This window comes from Betta splendens, chromosome 13 (assembly GCF_900634795.4).
Source record: "Betta splendens chromosome 13, fBetSpl5.4, whole genome shotgun sequence".
NCBI lineage: Eukaryota > Metazoa > Chordata > Actinopteri > Anabantiformes > Osphronemidae > Betta > Betta splendens.
Window position 1 is genome coordinate 20820398 of NC_040893.2, and position 17074 is coordinate 20837471.

A 17074-nucleotide genomic window follows, 5' to 3' on the forward strand; every position below is an offset into this window, starting at 1 on the left:
GTGGTTTGGGCTTTCACAGAACCACGTGTTGTCAGGTGAAAAGGCAGAAGCTCGTTTAAAGCCGCAGTTGTTGAAGCTTTTTCTTCTGTGGGTTGTGGTGAAAGTGGATCTGAGTGAAGTGGAGCTCTGTTCAGATAAACAGATAAAGAACCGCAGATGTTACCGAGCAGGAATGTGGCTCGGCCGAGCTGCCAGCGCCGTGTGTGTACTGTCAACTTAAACTTGGTTAAAGTTCAGAGAGCAGATCGGAGGCTGATAGCAGAACCGAGCGTGTGAAACCAGAACCGACCGCCAGCCACTAATGCTGTCAAAGGCCTCGTTAGAAAGTTCCACTGTCTTTAATTAGACGCAAGTGCAAACACAGAACGTTTGTTCATCTATAAAGTTCTAAACCAAAGATGACTTGTTATTTATTTTTTAACTACTCGCCTTCAACCTAAAACCGACCCTTAAGAACGTGGCACTGGCGCCATCTTGTGTCCTGGACTGGTGGTTGCAGCTTCATTCAGCGGGACCCAGCTGGTCCACGTCCACGTCCACGGTCCAAGCAGCGGAGGTTACGGCACATTCTTATTTCCCTACTTTTGTTTTGGCTCCAACCCAGTCGGTTCTGCCTTAGAACCACTTAAGTCACCGCAGTTCTGTGTGTGACCCACTTGGTGGTGCTGTTGTTAAGCGTGTGCTGTGGATCTGGCAGCCTGAAGAAACCTCACATCAAACTTTCTTATTACTCTGCTGCGTTGTTTTCTCCACGCCAGCTCTCTTTTACTTGGAACTGTGACCCGGTGGCCACTTTATTAGTGGTTCTGTGGTCAGAGCGGTGAAGGTTCTGCTGTGTGTTTATTACTGAGGCCCAGTCACACCTGCTGTTCTACTGTTCTACCACCACAAGCAGCTTCTGAACCTGTTGCTCCAGTTGGGATGAAGGTTCGGTTTTATTGTGGGTGTGAGACTTTTCCCCTGCTGCGTCCTCTAACTGCTTCTGGCACCGCTCGGCACCGAGCTGAGCCTTGCCTCGGTCTGGACCAGACCCCCGAACATTGGGAGATCCACTGAAGACAAATGATTAATGTCCACCTCAAAGCAGACACAATAGTTTGCAAAATGGCTCCAGAATCTCCAGGTCCACTCGCCGCATGTATTAGAAAACCACTGCTGCAGTTTGTGGATGGAAACACCTTTAATTTTGCAGATTTTACATTTTCACCATTGTCATGATAAAATAATAATAGATCACAATGAAATCAGAGCTTTGCACAACAAACTGGTGTTAGCACCTCCATGTGCTACAGAGCATCTTCTACACATTTTTCCGAGGAAAGGACGCGATGAGCACCCAGTACAGAGAGTACCCGGTTCCTGTCAGGAAATGACAGGTTAGTCACATTCAGCTTCAACATCTCCTTCTCAAGTGAAGTAGTAGAACATACAGCTGATGTTTCCAGCTCCTCGTGTTTGGGAGAATCACAAAATCAAGACAAACACAGGAGAAAAGAAGTCGGCAGAAATCACAGAAAAACAGCGCGTGGATGCGTTGGAGCTCCAGTACATGTGCTCGTACAGAGACGTTCGTGAGCCAAACTGAGTGTCTGGCTGATGTCATGTCACCAGGTGCATTGTGGGTACAAGACGGTTATTGATCTTCAGACTCATCTCTTTCTAATCACTCCACTGCCTTAATTCTTCGCTGTCACTTCTCGTCTGGATTTTTGTAACTCCCTTTTGTTTTGTTTTGTTCTTCCCAGAAAACCCTTCATAAACTACAGCTAGTACAAAATTCAGAGCCCGAATTATTACTAGAACTCTATCACACTGTCCTATTACACCGGTTTTGCATCATCTGCACTGGCGTCCTATCACTTACTGCATTCAAATTAAAATACTCACATCCACACACAACCTGGCCCCTTCTTCTCCTTTTAGCGTAAGCACCCTCAGATCCTCGTCATCCTTTCTGCCCAACTCACAACTATGGGGTCAGAGCATTCAGTCGCTCCATGGAATTGCCTACCCCCAGAACTTGGTAATATCACACTCTACTCCTGAGAAGAAGCCCATCTTTTAATAGTTATTTTATCCTTGGTGTAATTATATTAGTTCTGTTTTTATTTGGTAATTCATGTGATATTTGTTGTATTTAACGTATGTTTTAACTATACGATGACCTTGAGTGCCATGAAAGGTGCCTATAAATAAAATATATTCTTATTATTACTAATGGAAGTGTCTGTTTTCCTGTGCAGCCTTGTTGTTCACAAGCAGGAGAAAAGTGGAAGAATCCTCGCATGTAGTTGTGAGGTCTAACTCAACTTGGCACTGGACCATGAACCCGAGGCATCTGCACTTTACCTGCGATGGCCAGCGTCATGGTGGCCCGGTAGAGCAGCATGTCGCCGGTGCCTCCTTTGATGTGGACGGGCAGCCTGTTGTCGGCCTGCGGCAAATTGACAGGGTTTAAGAGTTTACGACCTCACAACATCAGAGCCCAGAAAAGTCCGTCTCAGACACTTTCATGGAATTTCCTGAGAACCCTTTGTTTGAGGACAACTTGCTGCCAAATTTCAAACTGTGGGGATTTTTGTGGGGTTCTCTGATTTCAGATTAGTGGCTGAAAGTCAGCACTTCAGATCCCACGCTCGGTCTTTGTTTTACCTGGAAGAGTTTCTGGGCCTCTGGGACTCTGTTCTTCAGTTGCCTGGCAGAGCTGCTGAAGGCCCGGCTCAACACAACTGGAACTCTCTGAAAAACAGAAGAGGCAGCTCAGGATGCATCACGTGAACCAAGGTTCAGCTTTTCATTTCACATGATTTTATATTTTTGTTACTGTTGTTCATCAGTTCTGCTTTTTCTTTATTTCTTGTGAGAACAAAAACATTTTAAAAGCAAGAAAATGTCTATAATTGTGCAATGAAATCTAACTGTGGCTGTAGCTTCCATCCTGTGGCTCAGTGACAAGAGGAATCACCACTTTAACTCCCACAGAGGCTCAGCGTCTACATGAGCGACTGTGATGCTTTAAGAAAGCTCCTATGACGGACAGCTCAGGTTTAGGATAAACTTTATTGATCCCACAGTGAGATAATTCAATTATGAGAGCAGCTACAGAAACAGTAATATTCAAAACGAGAAATAGAAAATGTGCGAAATTTCCTCTATTCAGCTCAATTTGCAGCAGCGTGTCATTAACAGTTGTTTGATTCTTTAACTTTAAGGTCGAACAAACGACTGACCGGCACTTCTATCAGCCAATCACTGCCTCAGACCCGGCACCGCTTCCAATGAGGTGACGAGAGGACGGAGTTTGTTTCCTGTCAGTGACGTCATGAGCTGAACTCTGACCTTCAGACGTCTAATGCTTGATTCTCTGAGGGGCCGAAACCACTAAGACCACAGCATGAACGCATGTGGGGAAAAACACCAGGTTGTTCCCGACGCGGAATGTCTATGACTTATGAGCTACGAGAAAATGAACGAGCCACGGTTAACACACGTCGGACTCCAAGTATAAACTACTCTTATCCGCGCTGTGCTCTTGTTCTTGAAAGGTTCAGCTTTAAGCGGGATTTACGACACCGCGTTGAAGTTCGTCTTTGAGTTACAGGGAAGTGACCAGTGCGCGTGCGTGGCCGCTGGGCGCGTGGCCGCGTGCCATCGCGTACGTGCTGATCTGCATTGTGTGCTCCTCGGCACCTGCTGCGGCGCGTGTGAAACGACCCACGCGCCGTAAATACGGGGATAAACGTTGCCTTCGGTCCGCGCGGACCTTCGTGTCCTCCACGGCTCGACGTCACCTCCACAGCGTGAACTACACAGAAACACCCGCTTCTCCGACCGCTCTCCTCCTCATTTAAGCGCTTCCTCAGCTGAAGCGGATCAGAAAAGCCAAAGCCAAGCGAACAGAATGACAGCGACGTTACCAGAAGCTGGTTCATGTCTGCGGCGGTGTCACCCTCACAAGGACGCATCCGCTCGCACTCTGAGCCAAGCTACGACGCGCGGCACAGGCCAAACCAGACGGCTGCGGCCACGCGCGTTACATGTGCACGCGGAACTGCTCGCGTGCAACCTGATTCCACCTTCCCGTTCATCAGGAACATTCCTATAAAGTCACCAGGCACCACGTCTGCGCCTCCCACGGTTCTCCTCCAGGAGTCAGTCAACGTTGGATGACGTTCAATTATAAACTGCAAACGAATCTGACTCTACCAATTCAGGTCCATTCCTGATACACTGAGCTTTTAGACTTGACTTTACCTTCACCTCCATCAGGTTCAGTGTGGATCAGAGCCCGATGCGTGTAGAGCATTAAAAACACACGTGGACTTCAACTGGTTCATCAGTTTATTAACATGTTCCACCAACATTTCTTTATGCTCCTGCAGCTAAAAACAGATCAAGATCATTTGTAAAAATAAAGACAATGGGGAAAAAATCTAAAACAACAGAAACAAACCGGACCAACAATGGGTTTTGGAAAAAGTGAGACACACAAAGGGGCGAGGGATCGGGGCCACACACAATGGGCGATAGAACCATGGGTCCTGGTGCCTCAGTGCTCCAGCCGCCCCAGAAACCTCAGGTTGAGGATCTTCAGCTGGTCGTCCAGCTCCATGCGCACGATGCCGTCGTCCCCGTCGATGCTCAGCAGGATCCCTGTGGCCTCGCGGTCCTCTCCCAGGATCACCTTCACCTGCACACGCAGAACAACCACAGCTTTGACTTCTGGACCCGTTCACCTCTAACGGTCCGATATTCATTCACCATCATGAAGATGAGCACATTAATTTGTGTTCAGATTAGGTGGAAACAGCCGTTATGACAATGTTACCAACAGCTGTGTGCAATGCTTCAGTTCATCAACCGCCTCCTCTGTTTATTTCACAGAGCTCAGAGGACGTTACCTTGTTGTTTTTGGTGGGAGTCACGGGCTCCAGGTGGTCACTGCTGACGCTGACCACCTTCTCCGACTCCTGCATGAACACTGAACACATGCCTCCCTGCAAACACACAGACACCGGTCAGCTACGTCACCGTGACCGTGATTCCTCTGACCTCGTTAATATTAACTGATCACCGCTTTCAGACTAGACGTGTGGAACTTAACCAATTCAACGCAGGGATTTTATCGTTTGGTCCTTGAATCGTATAAGTTTCGATGTAACAGCTCGCGTTTTTTTGAGACTTACAGCTCAGTTAACGCATTTGTCCCACTTGTGGTGTACCTCTACTATGGCTCTGTCTAAATCCTGCTTCAACAGTGCAGTAGCAGCTTTAACGTCTGTGTTCGTCCGTTACCGTGATGCTCCTGATGACGCCCGTCTGGCCCATCAGGTCCATGAAGGAATCCTTCACTCGGACCAGAATGTCAGTGGTGACCCAGTCGCTGCCTCCCTGCTCGATGTTGGAGCCGGGGGTGTGAGGGTTGTAGCCTCCTGGGGAAGGGGCCCCAGGCGTCATGGGGCTGTAGCCCACAGGGCTGGGACTGGGACTGGCCTGTGGAGATACCAGAGAACCCAGGAGGAAATAAACAACCCATGGCAGTTAAAGAAGCAGCCGTGTTTAGCAGAGCTATGACTCATTCATAGACCTCCATCCATCCATTTTCCAAGCCACTTATTCCCATATTTGGGGTCGCGGGGGTGCTGGAGCCTAACCCAGCTGGCTATGGGCAAGAGGCAGGGTACACCCTGGACGGGTCGCAAGTCCATCGCAGGGCAACACAGAGACAGACAACCATTCACACACACCTAAGGGCAATAGAGAGAGTCCAATCAACTAATGCAAGTCTTTGGATTGTGGGAGGAAGCCGGAGAACCCAGAGAGAACCCACGCTAACACGGGGAGACCCACACAGAAAGGCACTAGGGCCGCCTCCGGGAATTGAACCCAGAACCTTCTTGCTGTGAGGCGACGGTGCTACCCACCGCACTGCCGCACTAAATGTTGCCATCGGATGTTTTCACCTACCTGGTAAGCCATGGGGGAGGGTGTCGGATGGTAGCTTGCTGGAGAATGTGTGTTTTGGTAGCCGACAGGTGATGGCGCCACCTGGTGGTAGCTCTGGGGGCTGGGACTGGGCTGATAGGAGCCTTGAGGGGATGGGGCCGCATAAGGAGAATACTGCTCGGTGTTGTACCTGACTCAGACAAACGCATGGAAAAGCAAAAGGGTTGAAAAAGGATCCTTTTGTCGTCGTGTAGCACGTGTAGGGCCGACACTCACATAGCAGGCGTGCCAGGTGTCTGAGGGTTGTACTGAGGGTTGACCTGGGGAGAAGGGGCTTCTGGGTAACCAGGGGTCTGAGGATTAGGGGTCCCACTGTAGCCCTGAGGAGATGGGGAGGGCTCGTCATCATAGCCAAAGTCGTACTCCTCCTCGTTTCTGGAGAGAAAAGGTAAAAACATTTAGCACGTCCATTAACCAACACACACAACAACAGACAGGAGTCTGTTTTACCTGGAAGGTGTGTTGGGGTTGTTTGGATCCCAGGCTCCGCTCTGACCCGGTGTCCTGCTCCCATCGTGTAGCGGGGTCTGAGAGCCATAGTGAGGCGTACGGCTTCCTGTTAGAAGGCGAAAGTTGGACTAGTGCCATGACACCTCTGTTACTGCAAACACTATGTGAGTCCAGCCCTGTGGTCATCAGTGTGTGAATCTGGAGCCACATTCTGTATTTATTTACTTTTACTCCAAACCTGTCATGAACACACATCCCAGTTAAAAACATCAACACTGCCTACATGGCTGATGATCCTGGATCTACAGTGACATTATGTTGCTTCACTGATGTGTGCGTCTCTGATCTTCACTGAAACTACACAGAAACTGAACTCGAAAATGGTCCCAATGGAGCCTGTTAAACATACATTTTTTGTGTGTGTGAGACAACATTCTTTCCCAGTTGATTTAGACAATATTAAATGTGAGACAGAGGGGGACTTCCCAGTCACACTGAACCCACCCACGTCTTACCGTCATGCAGCGGTGTCTGTGATCCGTACATGGGCGTCCTGGAGCCAGTTCCGTACATCGGAGTCTGGGAACCGTACATGGGCGTGCGTCCATGAGTTGAAGTCATCCCACTGTGTCTCTTCGCTCCCCTGGAGAAAAGGAGTACGACAGGCATTTAAGATCAAAGCAAATTCACGAAGCTGTGATGAGTGTGCGTGTGGTGGCTACGTACATGGTGGTTAAACGCTGCCTGTCCACAGAGATCGTCTGACAGGTGGAATGCAGCTCCACTCTGGCTGTAGACTCGGTTGCATCCTTCACCACTCCGATGTACCCTGTAATGAGCAAATAAGGAGTAATAAACTTCTGCTTGTTCTGCTTGAAGATCCGTCCAGAACCAGTCCCACTGAACAGAACCAGAGCGAGCAGAGCGACGGCTCTCATGCCTCGTACCTTTGTAAGGACCCTGGGAGATGCGGACCGTCTGCCCGATCAACTCATTGTCTCTACGTCCTCTGCCGCGGCCCATTCCTCCTCCACCACCTCCTCCTCCTCCTCTCTGCTGAGCACCTGGGGAGCCCAGAGAAGACATTGCTACGACTATGTACAAACTATTCTGTTGTGTTACTTTTAAATATAAAAGCAAGAAAAGGTTGAATCTTTTTAATCTACTTAGTGTCTGATGTAAGGTAAATGTTTAGCAGGTGTTGGTCGTATAGCTGCCAGAAACACTTGATGTTTATCCTGGATCGAGCTGGTATGTGTTGTTGAGCTGTTTGACACTCACCCCCTCCACCGTGATGCATTGGGCTGCTGATGCGAGGACTCATGGGAGCAAATCCTCCCACTGTGAAGTTGGTCACGTCTCTGGGCTGAAAGCACAGAAGAAAACCTCAAAATTCATGATGCATTAAATCAGACTAATACTAATTTAGTATTTTGGAGTTTAATCTAAACTAAAACTTCCTCCACAGTGACTAATCGAACCTTAGATCCGCCAGCCAGCACCAGGTGTCTGGTCTTGCAGACGAACATGCCTCCATTTTCCACCAGCTTCTTACAGTGGAGGAAGGCGAAGCCTCGAAACAGGTGACGGATCTCACCTTCACGGCCCTACGGGACAAACACACGGAACAATTTAGGGAAGTTGTAAAAAAATTCTTAAAAATTAATAAATCAAACTATATAATATTGTTTGACAACTTTATTCCAAAACCCCATGAATCCCTGATGATAGTCCTGAACCTATTCTGTGCTTCTCTTGATTCTGAGACTCAAAGACATTAACAGTTAGCAACAGATGAAGCCTGCTGTTCTCACCGAGTGCGGCCCATCGATGACCTTCACAATGTCCTTGACGTGGATGTTGTTCTGCTCCGAGTCCAAGGCCACAGCAAAGCGGTTGTCCTTCCTTCGGTTCACTGCCTGGTGACGCACCGTCATCACCTTCCCATGCATGTTCAATACCTGCGGCACAGAGCTCAGTTTTACCTTCTGATCGCTCTGCCTTAAAAAGCGATTACTGCTGGTGGGCTGAGTTCGCTGTGAGGATCCTGTAGGAGGCCGTTACCTGGAAGGTCTCTCTCTCCAGTCGGACTATGACCCCAACAGTCTGTGGGTCCAGTTGGACCAGCTCCCCCCACTCGTGCTGCCCCCCTGCATCCACACCCGACGCAGTCTCTGAGCAAAGCTGCAGGTCTCTGGGCAACACCTTCAACTGTGAGCACACACAAACACAATGTCTTAACAGCAGCCTGTAAACACGCATACACACTCATTCACACATATCTGTAACCAACGTTTTGTAATACGTGTGTGTATATTTAGTGGACTGTCCTTCTCACTTCAAACTAGTTACCTAACCTAGTGAGGTTGTAAGCTGTGCATCTTAATGAGAACACAATGTTCACTGTCATCTGTCAGATTATATATATATATATATACACATACACATAGTTTTTTTTAGTTTTACATCTGAGACTTTGCTTCAGGATCATTATTTGGACAGAGCCAGTACCTCGTGCATTGTGAGGTCAGAGAAGAGAATGACAAAGTTCTCCTCCACTCGGACGATGAGGCCGGTGTCGCCCTCATATCGCCCAGCGATCACCTTCACATGGTCGCCCATCCGGAAGTACTTCTTTAACTCGTGAGCTGGGAACTCCAGAGGATCCTGCATGAAAACACACAAAATAATAGCAGAAGCAAGCAAAGAAGCAATGATGGTGTCGTCACTGCAGACGCTTGCATCTTGGCGTGCACGCTTTGTGTGTACCTTTAAGTCTTCATGTTTTGGCATGATGGTGATCTTGTTGCCGTCCACGCTGAGGATTTTTCCCTGAAGGTTGATTAACTCTCCCTCACACACCTCCACATTGTCTCCAGCCTGCAAGTTGTGTTCACGTTCCTTTCCTGCATGCACACGCGCACGTTTGTGTAGCAACAGCTAAGACCACTTTAGTGGCATCAGGATACACAGCAGCACAAGGAGAAACAGTGTACCGGACTCAGTGACCACCTCCAAGTCGATTCCTTCTGGCTGGTCTTCAAACTTCTCCAGCTCCGACAGAGTAGGTTTCACTCCATCTGTGATCTGTCAAACAAACAAGAACCAGCGGCTAATCAGACAAACATACATAGGTGAATGTGGTGAATGAGCTAGAGGATCCTCACCACTGCTGACATAGCAAAGCTCTTAAACAGAAATCCTTTGCGGCTGTAACGGTTTCCCTCAAAGATCATGAAGTCTCCATCATGGCTGACCTCTCCCCCAAGAGACCTGTCAGTCATATAAACACCTGTTACATAACCTTATCATTTCAGATAATGTTGACAAATCCTACTTCATTAACACATACCTGATCTTCTCAGCATCAAACAGCCTCTGAGCAGGTCTCTTGAACTTCTTCCTCTTGGCGAACCAGTCTTTCTGCGGCACAGACACCCGAGTCAGTCACAACACACTCAATCAAGTTGAATTGTGTTAATATTGTGACTGTCATACCAAGCTCATCTTAGCCTTGATGCGGTCCAGGTCTATTCGAGGGATCATCTTTAAGGAAATGGTGTTTTGACTTGGCTCCACATAGTCCACCTGGAGTGAAGAAAAGCCCAACAATGGAGATGCTTTGAGAGTTTTATTCTACATCTTGGTAAAAATAGTTTTTAGAATCCCGTTATTAATCAACATTAGCAGGTCATTAATATTCACAGCTGACTGCTTGTACCTGATCTGCCAGTCATCAGACAGTACCTGAGCGATGTCATCTTTGTACAGGCCTCTCTTCAGCCTGACCCAAGACTTTGGCTTCAGGTTAGTGACCTCTTTGACGTTCTTCAGCACGTCTGTCATCTCTTTGATGGGAACCATCTGCTGGTTCCAGAGGCCCATCCTAAGATTCCCTATGCCTTCGATGGCTGCCTTCACGTGCGTCTGCTTGTACGACTCCACGTAGATGTAGCCTTTAACGTGATCCGGGGCAACTACTGACTTAATCTGGAGAGGCTGTGGGGTAGAGCAATGTTATAGTGTTCACAACGGCATGGAGGGTCAACCAACTCAACATGTGCACAGGGGACCTGAGACAGCATTGGTACTTAAACCATCACTGTCATGCAAAAATACCATAAGGAATCAAAGATTTCTAATAAAATATGTTTCTATCATATCTTTTCCACATTGTTAACATTGTTTAACCACGTTTTGACAGACAACACGAAAACGTGATAATGACATTAGCACAGTGCTGAAACCATCATGTGGATCTGAGTTACAGTCAGGTCAGGCTGATGCACAGGAGCAGCAGCCGACTAATGTATGGGCTACTGCAGAACATCAGGAGTCGGAGAAGACTTTAGAAGAGCCACTCCAGAAAAAACAAAGCTAAGAAGGCACAACTCCAGCTTATAAAAAGACAGTCCCTGTGAGATAGATCTGAGAAGCAGATGACAGGCAACACCACCTATTACTTCTATCATCTGAGGCAGTGCCATCCTTTAGAGCATGTAAAACATCAGTCCACTGCTGCTCTGACATGGGCAACAACAGCAGACCTGACTGTGTCCACTTCTTTAAAACTGAAGGCACATTGAGCCTATCTTCACAGGTTAATAAGCCTTGTGGTAGCCTTACATCTCACTTTAAAAAGGAAACAGTGATTTGCTTTAAGGCTCAAACTGCTCAGGAATCCACAACGCAGCAAGTCTGAGAAGTCACACCACTGAACACTGTTTCACATTTAGCCGAATGCTCTGGTGTGTAAACATACATTATAAAGTAACATGCACTTTCTTACTGTGTCTGTGAATTGGTAGGCAATGAATTTCCTCATCAAGGCAATGGCCGTCGCCCGCTCCTCTCCAATCTGAACACAGAACAAGAGTATGTTTTGAATACAGACATTCTGGCTGGCTCAGAGTTCAGAGAGTTTAGTTCCTATCAAGCTTGTGTGTAACCTATTCCTTCAGTGTGTTTAGTAACATTATGCAGTCATTTTGATTGACAGCTTAACTTAACATTAACTGAACAAAAACATGCGCCCACTCACATCAGTGGGTTGAAAATAAAACAGGCTCATTTCAAGTCTGATTCTGCAGTTCACTAACTGTGTGTGTATTTTTCATGGAAAGAAAATAACAGAGGAAACACACCTTACACTTGACTGTCCAGAGATTTGGATCCCTGTTAAAAACAAACACACAGACATTAAAGTCACTAAGCCACTACATCCACATCTTATCGGGATCTGCAGATGTCCTGATGCTCATCATACGGTGGTGTTCACATACTTGACGCCAGGAAGCAGCTGCTGCTGGGTGATGTCATCAGACAGCTCCTCTGACCCTCCGGAGTAACTGCATACCACAGAGGAAAAAACAGCAGGATTGGAATTCTGACTACAGGAATAATAAAGTTAACACTGTAGCTGTTCACAGACTGGAATGTTTTACCAGGCCAAGGGACAAAGTCACTTACTGTTCTCCTGCTGAGGACTTGGCATATTTCCTCATGTAGTATTCACCAAGCGCCTCCTCCCTGGAGTCTCTGAAACACAACACACACTCATTCAGGCAGTGGAGTAAATGGTACAAATGAATCCTTCCTAAACCTGACTTTTGTCATGTAGGAGTTTGATGCTAGGGCTGATTGGTCAAACATTTAGTTTGCCAGAGTGTGCATTTGTTACCTCCAGAGGTTTTGCAGCCTTCTGGAGCCTGAGTGGTCTTCATCCAAAACCACATGGTCAATATTGGACACTGGTGGAAAGAGAACAGGAAAGAGGGGTTAGTTGAAAGCGAACGGAAACGTCATTAGCGATTTATGGGTGGAAAGATTAGACGTACCTTCAGCCTCCTCTGCTCAGGACCAACCAGTGACAGAGATGAGAGCAAGACGGGGACGGAACAAGGCCGAGAGGAGAAGTAAAGGTAGCGAGAAGAGAAAAATGAAAATGACAAAGCAAGAAACCGAGAGCGAAAGTAAAGACAGGAGTCAACAGACATTGTCATCAGGGCAGAGCACACAGGACCAGAGTCAGGCAGCAGCAACACAAAGCATGATGGGAGAAAGAAAAAACAACAGAAAAAGACTGATTAATGGCGACGTACAGCACTAACAAATATAAGTGAGTGAGGTCTTTAAATGTGGTTTAAGGCAGCAGTTCAGCAGAAACAAAACCATCTCAAATGCTGGTCAACATCACAATGGAGCCATCTTCACTAACAAGGCAGCTAAAGTTGATAGACTCACTAACAAACACAAAAACAGGAATAATGTGGCGAGGAAAGCCATGCTCATCCACTCAGTTGGAAATAATAATAATAAATATACACACACACACACACACACACACACACACACACACACACACACACACACACACACACACACACACACACACACACACACACACACACACACACACACACACACACACACACACACACACACACACACACACACACACACACACACACACACACACACACACACACACACACACACACACACACAATGAAATGCCTCATTGAAGAGCTATGGAAAACCAGAGGACAAGCCTGCCTCCACATCAGGAGACAGATGTTCAGGCCAAATGGCAACACATGTTAATATTAATGTAAGAGGCAGGGAATTGTATGACTGGAGGGTCCTGAGGAGCCTTTGATTTGGAGGATTGTGTTTCTATTGCACTTCTGCCTTTAGTGATCCTGTGAATATTCATATGCCACATAAAAAAGCTTCGACCACATCTTAGTCCACAAATAAAAAAAAAGCAACATGAGTCTTCTACCAGGGAGCAGGCTCGGGCAAATGGTCACGCTTGGTTCTCTGGTGGATGAATTACTACCACATCAAATTAATAATGACTAAATGGAATATTTTCTACATTTCTTCTCCTTACTGTCAAACCACTGGGTGAATAAATAAATTTGTCATGTTCAAATATTTGTGTAGACCTCATGTAAGGAAGTTTCCACATCAGCTCTTCCCAAACCGAAGATGAGCAGAATCCAAATACTTATGTGTCTAGTTGCTGATCTTGTTCAGTGAGGTACTGCTGTCAAGAAGCCAAAAATGGATTTGCCCTCAGTGCTTCCGCTCGTTGAACTGCACACAGGACAGCTGTGCTGAAATGAGGTGGGGTTAAGACATTCTGGGACATGGTTGTTTAATCGAATGGATGAGACTAATAGTCCTTCTGTTTGGATACACATGGATATAAATGGAAACACTAGAGGAGGAAAGTATTTTGAGTAGAATTACCGTTAACTGAAGACGACATGCATGACAGAGAGGAACATCAATAAGAGAGAGAGTCCAGTCAGACTGAAGCGGTCATGTCTTCACAGCCTACAGTACAACACTTTATGGACCACACTCTTAATCACAATGACATATTGATTAAACACTGCTCAGCACTGTTGCAAAACTAACTGATTTTCAATAAAGTAATAAAGCACCACAGGTTAACATGCTGGTTTAATCAAGTGCTGGTCCTACAGGTAGAGTGGTCCACTCTCTGTGCTCTGGGTCTTTTTTACACACAGTACTGTTTAACCGTATGAAGTGATCACCGCTGCCAAGATGAGCCTAAGGCATCGCTGAGCACAACCCCAAACAATGACTGGGAGAATGTGTGACCAACCAGTGACAGAAAAGGCAACATCAGTTGAGTTTTATGAGCAAGAAAAAACTTTTATTGCTCACCTCAGCAAAGTAAACCAACGTGTCTAAAATTGACTGGCACAAAATTCGATAGGTCAGACTTCTGGTTGCTACGGCCTCCAGAGCAGAAAACAGCCCATAAGCGGTAGCTAACAAATATCAGCACAGACAGGCTAGAGCTAGAGCTTCTAGAGCTATTTTTACTCTTCATAACTTGCTAGAGTAGGCAAAGGTCCAACAATAAATGCTCTATAGTTTCTATTCCCCAAAAGACTGTGGGAAAACAACTAAAATGTTTCTCCATCCATGTAGTGAGGTGATGCATGGTCCAACGCACCTTTTAGCCATACTACATGTCCCAACCCATTAAAAAAGAATTTGTTTGACTGCTAAAAGCAGCATTTAATTTATCATCACGAGTAAACCTGACTTGGCCTTTGATGTTTGACTTTTTTGCACTAAAAAACAATTTAACTGTAACAAAGCTACAATTTTAGAGTTATGGAGTACATTGATATGGCCAAAATATCACTACATCGCTAATGTACTCAACTGTATAGTCCCTGAACAACTCTAGAAACACTAAGGCATCAATTGCTTCCATCAGGCAGACACAACAAAACTGTTGCCTTGCCACGCAAACCCTGCCAACATATATGTAAGTGACACTGTTCATGTCAAGAACAGAAACATTACATATTTCGTGTTCCACTAATGATTTGTAGTCACTGGCGAGCTTGTCCTAACCAAAGTCCCATGACAGGTTGAATGTTCGATGTTTTCACAACACCTATTACATCATTACCTGTGATTATTTATTGATATCATTATTACTATTACTCATAATTCTCAGCTGCTGTGGCTGCCAACACTCCAGCTTGTTGACTGGCAAACCTGACACATTCAGGCTTCGCCAAAAAAAGGAGAAGGCTTTGTTTTCTGTTGCAAATCCAGCGTTCAAACTGCTGCTGTTTAATTCATTCTAAAAGAGGAAAGGCAGAGCACGAGGAGAATGGGCTCTGCATTTGTGCCGGGCCTCATGGCGTGGTTGTCTGGGCAAAATAGGAGCAATGACCACCAACACAATTCCAAACACTGTTCACAGCTCCTCACCTTTCTCCAGAATGTCCCCAGCTCCATCCTCCCACTGATCTTCTTCATCCTCATATTCATCATCCACATCTAGGCACAGAAACAAAGTGGTTTTTGATTTTTAGCAAAAAATAAAGCTATTTTCATGTCTACCTTTGACTGACGCTTTATTAAAGAGCCACACACAAAAAGCTGATGAGGAGAGAGCTCTTTGTTCTTACCGGCTTCGTCCAAGATAAATCCCCCGTGTCTGGCCTTTTTCCTGGGGCGGTCGTCGTCATCCTCCTCCTCCTCTTCGTCATACTCCTCCTCATCATCCAAGTCCTCTCCTTCTTCGTCTGCTACCTTGTCACTGCCCACGGGGCTGCCCGCCTCGTCCTGGTGCAAGCAAGAGAAACGATTTTAAAAATAAATACACTTTATAACACTTTTTAAGACCACAATCGAATGCTACCTAGGACAGCAAAGGTCAAAATACATGTTAAGGATGTCCAGATCATTGGAAACACACGCCACCCGCTGTGACCACAAGAATCAACCTGTGGTAGAATTATCACCGTTAAGAAAACTAAGACAGCTGAACCGAACTGGATCATTTCTACAGTTCCCCAGTGAGTGTAATAACCTCCATCGTGTATATAATGTGTTTGATGTGTGGCGTTAAACTAGAGCAGTTTTGTTTGAGTTCGTTTTATCAGGGTCTTTACAATTTATGAACCATAACTGAGCTGTTAGCAGCTACCGGCTAGCGTACCTCATTCTCCTCTACCTCTTCTGCCTCCCCGTCGCTGCTCCGGTCACTCTGGTTGTCAGAAAAGTCACTGTCCTCGCTGTCAGACATCGTGCTGCCCAAAACAAAACGTGTCGGGATAGTAATAAATAACAATTCATTAAAGTTTACGTTCAGACAACGTTCAGCTAGCGGCGCTACAGCAACCGGTAATAACAATCACGGTGGGCTAGCAAAGCACGCTAACATTTAGCATGGATCTAAAGACGGTAACAACTGCAATCCAGTGCTATCAAATGGGCGCCGCAACCTTTCATTACCTCCCTTTCTTTCCGACGGTGATTTATTTCGTGCTATATTAAAAGAAAAATGTAAATATCGGCTTGTTCTTTTCCTCTGGTCCTCACGTTCCGTTTTACTTCTTCTTCTTCTTCTTTGGTGTTTTACAGTGGCTGGCATTCTTTAAGTTGCACTACCGCCATCTATCGTATCCTACACCCCTCACACCCTCATTATTTCTCTTTCCCTCCTGTACTTCCCCCCTTTGAGAATGACGTGCTCCACTCCCTCCACCTCACCACAGAACTCACATCACCGATCCACACGTTTCCCCATCAAATGTCAAGTGATATTCGGATGAGTGTGTCCGATCCTTAACCTGCTTAAAACGACTTGCTCTCTTCTCCTTTTCCCACCTGTTCCTCCAACTTTCCCCACCTTCTCCTGAACACTATAAAGCTTCTGTCCTTTACCATCTTGATCCCACTCCTCCTGCCTCTCCTTCACAATATTCTCCCAAACTATGTTTTTCCCTTCACCCTTTGACAGTTTAACATTTTCTTCAACCTCCTGCTCCGTTTTTCTCTCCAGCCTATCCAGCTACGTGTTCCCGTTAACACTCACCTGACTGGGACCCTCAATGTCAAACACTTTGTGTCCTGTTCAGCAGTTTGACAAGCAGCATGTACTGGTCTTATTTGATTAATGCTTTATGTTTTATTTTATTTGTCCTTTGTGAATAAATAACAGCCTCAGAATTGGTGAGGGGTGTAGAATACGGTAGATGGCGGTAGTGCAACTTTAACAATGCAAACCGCCGTAAAACACCAAAGAAGAAGAAGCGTTCGACGTTAGAAT

The 17074-nt window shown here is 46.2% G+C and overlaps 2 protein-coding genes across 2 annotated transcripts; both read right to left on the bottom strand.

The window, feature by feature from the left end:
* Nucleotides 1–1161: 1161 nt before the first annotated feature.
* LOC114867682 (cytochrome c oxidase subunit 7A1, mitochondrial) lies at nt 1162–4077 on the bottom strand. The gene is made up of 4 exons (XM_029170564.1): nt 3918–4077; nt 2653–2739; nt 2350–2434; nt 1162–1359 (listed from the first exon to the last, which is right to left on the bottom strand). Exons 1-4 carry the CDS (start codon nt 3963–3965, stop codon nt 1301–1303), a joined length of 279 nt encoding a protein of 92 aa, XP_029026397.1. The 5' UTR covers nt 3966–4077; the 3' UTR covers nt 1162–1300.
* Nucleotides 4078–4327: 250 nt separating this feature from the next.
* supt5h (SPT5 homolog, DSIF elongation factor subunit) lies at nt 4328–16420 on the bottom strand. The gene is made up of 31 exons (XM_029170559.2): nt 16258–16420; nt 15962–16052; nt 15429–15585; nt 15229–15297; nt 13714–13719; nt 12294–12305; nt 12137–12206; nt 11926–11994; nt 11739–11804; nt 11601–11631; nt 11246–11314; nt 10204–10455; nt 9955–10044; nt 9809–9879; nt 9624–9729; nt 9453–9543; nt 9226–9362; nt 8968–9123; nt 8521–8667; nt 8271–8417; nt 7938–8063; nt 7738–7822; nt 7404–7520; nt 7183–7285; nt 6972–7099; nt 6457–6562; nt 6223–6381; nt 5968–6136; nt 5296–5493; nt 4902–4997; nt 4328–4690 (listed from the first exon to the last, which is right to left on the bottom strand). The coding sequence occupies exons 2-31, from the start codon at nt 16046–16048 to the stop codon at nt 4550–4552; spliced, it is 3261 nt and encodes a 1086-aa protein (XP_029026392.1). The 5' UTR covers nt 16049–16052; nt 16258–16420; the 3' UTR covers nt 4328–4549.
* Nucleotides 16421–17074: the final 654 nt, after the last annotated feature.